Source organism: Lygodium microphyllum, chromosome 15 (genome assembly GCF_053477565.2).
Source record: "Lygodium microphyllum isolate KBCC chromosome 15, Lygodium_microphyllum_v1.1.10, whole genome shotgun sequence".
Lineage (NCBI taxonomy): Eukaryota > Viridiplantae > Streptophyta > Polypodiopsida > Schizaeales > Lygodiaceae > Lygodium > Lygodium microphyllum.
The window spans coordinates 61,476,538-61,481,857 of record NC_141149.1 but is presented as its reverse complement, the minus strand read 5'-3'; the positions used below and the strand labels follow the sequence as shown (position 1 = coordinate 61,481,857).

The 5,320-nt window shown below is 42.6% G+C and overlaps 1 protein-coding gene across 3 annotated transcripts; it reads right to left on the bottom strand.

Moving 5' to 3' along the window:
• Window positions 1-1,197: 1,197 nt before the first annotated feature.
• LOC148024604 (uncharacterized) lies at window positions 1,198-4,742 on the bottom strand. Of its 3 annotated transcripts, none has more exons than XR_015693323.1 (3): window positions 4,534-4,742; window positions 1,752-4,301; window positions 1,199-1,659 (listed from the first exon to the last, which is right to left on the bottom strand). XR_015693323.1 is itself a non-coding variant. In XM_087694230.1 (2 exons), the coding sequence occupies exon 2, from the start codon at window positions 4,281-4,283 to the stop codon at window positions 1,938-1,940; it is 2,346 nt and encodes a 781-aa protein (XP_087550356.1). In that variant the 5' UTR covers window positions 4,284-4,301; window positions 4,534-4,742; the 3' UTR covers window positions 1,198-1,937. The 3 variants fall into 3 exon arrangements, 1 of the variants encoding a protein (XP_087550356.1); XR_015693324.1 differs by having other exon boundaries at window positions 4,538-4,742; XM_087694230.1 differs by having other exon boundaries at window positions 1,198-4,301.
• Window positions 4,743-5,320: the final 578 nt, after the last annotated feature.

Here is a 5,320-nt window from a genome sequence, read left to right as displayed (position 1 = left end):
TGCCCAAGGTGGTATATAGAGTATTTTTTAAAGCCCATTTACAATACATCCCAAAGGGACAAGGAATGACCTTGGAACTCCACATGCTCTAAATATGCATTCACAAGTGTCCTTTCCCACTTTGATTAAAACATGCACCAAGTCAAGGGCCAAAAGCAAACCTTTTAACTCGAATCAATTGTGCAAACTCTTTGGAGAAAGAAGCTACATTAGAAAGTAAATCTATCCACTACATTTTGGACATTGGCAATTAGGTTGAACCATGGAATCATCTCCATAGGTTTAAGAGGTTTTCAATGAAGAATACTAAACTAGGCTTTGATTGAGCATGAGAACATCCCCCACCTCATTAGTATCAAGAATGATTTTCTTAACCTTGCCATCCATCACTACTTGTGTTGATGACAAACTTGCACACATGTATATCAACAACGCTTGGGATATGTGCTTGTTCTATCTTCATCATATGCTTCTATGTTAGAATCGTGTGCAAGGGGAGCTTTGGGAATTCTTGATACTTAAGTGCAAGACAATTGGCCCTTCAAAATCAAGATGGTTTTCATTTTAACTTTCTACATCCATGCAATTACAATTGTCCTATGCCCTAGGAAAAATGGCACTAGCAATTCATATCATGAGTAGCAACACCACCACCCTATGGTTTAACGAGCACTAAAGTTTTAAGTACCACTTATGTGCAACACACCAATCTGCCACTTCTCCTCAAGCAGTCCCTTGTTCTACTAATTTCCAACCTCACGAAGGCTCTTCTCGCAACAAAAGGCTCACCTTGTTGTCTTCTTGTACACTAGGTCAATTTCCAAGGTTTTTCATAAGTTCCTCATCTCCTACACTTTTTGTCAACATAAAGGTAATCCATGCAAGCTCAATGCATTGATCCAAAGTGCCTCACACCTCAACTTTGGATCCAATATCCAAAATTTTTGAGTGAAGATAGGCAAGACATGACCTGAATAGAACGGAAAGGAATCCGTGTGGAAACAATGTTTTGTAGTATGCTTTAGATCTTACAAGATTAGAGATACTTGGTATAAGTAAATAACAGTTAATAAGCCAAAGAACTACGGGTATGATTAATAGTGAATTCCAAATCCATCATGAAGGATTATCATTGCATTTGATCACAAACTGACCGTAAAGAGCAATGGGTTGTATCTCGAAATAATAAGCCATTATTTGCAACCTTTTAAGCTCTCGAATTTGCAACCTTTTAAGTTCTTACATATATTGGCCCTTTTTTGTCCCATACAGTTTTTTTTCACGTTATCAAACTAACAACCTACACCATCTATGATAAGGAACTAAGTGCAGGAAAACATGGGGAAACAAGAGTGAGATTGCACTCACTGCTTTTCTCTTCTTGGAGCCATGAAAGCTAACCCTAATTTCAAATATAAAATTAAACCAGAGATACAATAGTAAAATCTTCACTGCTTCCAAGTATTTTGGGCAGTCCATGCCAACAAAATCATCCTGTCAGGATACTTCAGAGGACTTTTTGTAAGTTACAATTGCTTGATGTGGTTACATTACGGCGGCTAAGGTCAATGTATGGTCATGCTGATACAAAATTTACAATTTAGCCTTCATACACACTTACTGTATGTTCCATGTATCAAAAAGGGATCTTTACAAAACCTGCCAAAGTAAAGCAATCCAGTGTTTTGTAAGTGCAATGGAATTTCTGTGATGAAAGACCTTATACAATAACATCATAGAAAGGTGCATACCCGTTGAACTGAGATCCTGCAGTTGATAATAACCAGTTTGGTGTTGCACTCTCTAAGATGGACATTTCCACTTCGTTTTTAATTCATTCGCATATGTACACAATGCCCTTATCATAAAGTGTCTCGTGTGGTTTCATTATTCACAGAGGACACAGCCATCCTGAACTTCCAAGAAACAATGCTTAACTACCCCAGCAGTTTTCCAGTCATCAAGCCTTTTGGAGCTGCTGCAGGATCCAGTTCCCAGCTCCCTTCTAATTTTACTGAATCTTGATCTGACCAAAACTGATGGGCAGGAACCTGATGAGAAAACCTACGCAGATGCTGGGGTGCTATCCACTGAGCACATCCTTCCCCTTTCTGTTTCTGGAAGATGGTCTTGAACCCATCAACCTTAACTAGCTCTGTGACTTGCACTCCAATCTCGTCTTTAAAATCTGTGAGTACCTCTACTAATCCATACTCACGTTTTCCAATTAATAACAGTATGTTGTCCCAGTTTCCGTATAAAGCCCACACTTCACCTTGCCTCGGATAGATTTTATAAACCCCTTTCTGAACTGTGTGGCTTACCATCAAATGAGAGAATGTGTTTGCATGTTCGATAATGGCCGCCTTTCCAAGTTTGAATTCTCCACACGTATATGAGAAACCAGAATCCAGCCATGCAAGTATTTCATCTGATGGAGAACGTGCTTCAAGCCAAGACAAATATACTCTGAAAGGTTGAAGAGATGCAACTTTGCTGATTCGAGCATAATACCGGGGCATTCCCTCATCTTTATCATAAGCAGCCCATATTTGGCCAGCTGAAAAGACACACTCTGCACGATCCTTCTTAAAATCATAAAAGGATATATTGAGTGCATCCATATGAGTATATGTTGCACAAGCACCATTCAGTATGGATTGAGCATTTCTGCCAGCTTCTACAAATAAAGAATCCATTCTCTTTACACCTGATTTTGAGGCCCCTGGTAACAAATGGATCTCCCTTCCAATCATTCCTTCCTTGCTCTCCTCATTTGATATAGATTCCATGTCATCTATTCTGGCCTTCTTAGCCAAGATTGTCTCAGTTTGTGAAATATTGCCCACTGTTGCCATCCTCTTACCTTGAGGGATGGAGGAATCTGACAGAGGAGAATTCACTGCACCAGAAACATTGCTTTTATAAGAAATCTCAGCTTTTTGTAAGATCGTGTTCTCCTTTCCTTGACCACTTCCACTAGCCATGCTTGATGGTTTTCCTGAAGTGGTCCAATTCTCTGAATCTGCATGCCGTTGGTCATTTGCATCATCAGCTGCAACCTTTTTCCCCTTGTCTGATGGACCAAACTGTTCATCCTGAATAATTTGATCAGCTGCAACCTTCCTTTCACCCTCTGACATTTCAGTCACACCTTTTGACCTTGCTATGAGTCGATCAAAAACTGCTTTAGCATGTGCTGCTTCCTTGGTTCTTACCTGCTCTTCCACTAACAAACCCTGCCCCTTTAGGTTTTGGTACTGTTCTGCAGTTTTCTGCAGCTGAATTTCTGCATGTTTTTCTTCCCTTGCCTTCCCATTGTTTTCTGGTGAGTTTTTTGCATAACTCACTGCAGGTATTTCTTCCCTTCCTCCTAGGAGTTCCTTCTGTTCTGTGTTCTTCTGCATCTTAACTTCCAACGTCTTTCCCTCCTTCACTCCATCTTTGTTTTCTGGTGCACATGTTGCCTTAGATGAATGGACATCTGCAGCAGGTGGCCACGATAATTTAGTCTCAGAAAAGCAGCTCCCAACATGAAAGCCATTTACCTGTGCATCCGTTCTTAAGCCCTGCTTCTCTGGCTGAGGCCATAATAAGGTTCCTCCAACACAAGTAATTTCACGAGCAAAGAAAGGTTTGCGGCAGACTGGGCAGCACAGGTTCTTGTGCACATGTACTCTTTGATACTCTAGTTGCAGCTTGCAAATAGGACATGCAGTCCAGAACGTAGATGGTGCTACCGGAGGTGGAGGCTGACGTTGGGGCTGTGCTACATGTGGCATTGGACTCTGAGACTGGCGGGCAGTGAACGACCGTGGCACATTATGGAATGTGTGCATATTTGAGGCCCGTGGTTGTGGTACCTTAACGATCTGAGAGGACTGAGCACATCGTCTGGAGTCGTAGGCAGTCCTTTTCACCTTGTCAGAAAGGACCCCCCAAGCTTCTGAGACATGCTTGAAAGCCGCTTCTGCACCAACTGACTTATTCTTATCCGGATGGAGAAGCAGAACGAGTTTTCGGTACTGCTTCCTAATGGTGTTATCATCGGACGAAGGATCAACCTGCAAAATGCTATACCAATCTGCTTCTATACTCAGTGTCCTTGTCCCCGCCGCCGCATGGACATCAAGAACGGATATAAACTGTGTTATTCCCTCCAGCTCTGGAAACAGCTGCCGTGCTTTCAACGCAAACTTCCGTGCGCCAGATATATCATGCTCTAAGAATTTGGCCTCAGCGATACTCTTTGATCTGAGAGCTTCATCTTTGTTGCACTCCATGTTGACCCTCCGAGGCCTCTGCGAGGTTAGAGAAACGCCATGCATTAGACATGCAGCCAGGAAGGGATCATGCAATCCAAACAAAAGACGGAGGGAACAAGCAAAAATGCAAGACGCAAGTACCTTCAATGCTACCGGAGAGGGAAGAATGAAGAGAAATGGAACATTGAATGTGCCTATTTAAAGCAGGGAAGGGGGAAGGGGAATGATAATAAGCTTAATGCAATGATAAAGGGATGGAGATGCTTACTTACACATTGGCGAGGGATGGCGACCGTGGAGAAGGAATGTTGATGAGAAATGGAGGCCGGGAGGAACTGCAAATCGATGAGCCTTGAGCGTTCAAAGGCGAGGAAAAGACGCCACCATAGCCACTGCACAGGTCCAGCAGGCTCTCAAGACACACCCCCGGCAAGTGCTGTGGACATTCAGACACGAGACGACGAATCAAGCGCGAACCCCTTTCGGCCCCCTCGTGTGAACGCCACCCAATTAACCCACGCCTAATCCCCCATTAACTTCTACTTTTAGTCTTGGTTACATTACCGAATTAATTTAGGAAAGTTTGTCTCTCCCTCAATTATTGTTTCTTTTATTATTATTACTTATTATAATTGCAACTAGTGCAGCATCTAGAACTTTCCCAACCTCTTTTTGTTGTTGGACCCCATCATCTTTCTCCAGGAACCTTTTCTTTATTGAGCACCTTAAGTTCCCACTGGGCCTCTGTGGCCCCCGCACATGTCGCTTTCATAGGCTCATCTACTTCACAAGTCACTGTAAAATATAATACCTCCTAGGGATATCATGGTTACTGACTTAGAGCCGTGTCGCACAGAGCCAAGGACCATACAGTTGTTTTAGTATCTGCAAGTCATGGTCATAGACAAGCTTCTCTTGGGACATTAAGGCTGCTGACTTACAGTTGCGTCACGTGGAGCCAAGCAGGGGTTGTTTTCATTGATAGTATCTACAAGTCATTATCAAGGGTGAGAACCCTTGGGACATTATTGACATGCAAGTGTGTGACGTGGAGC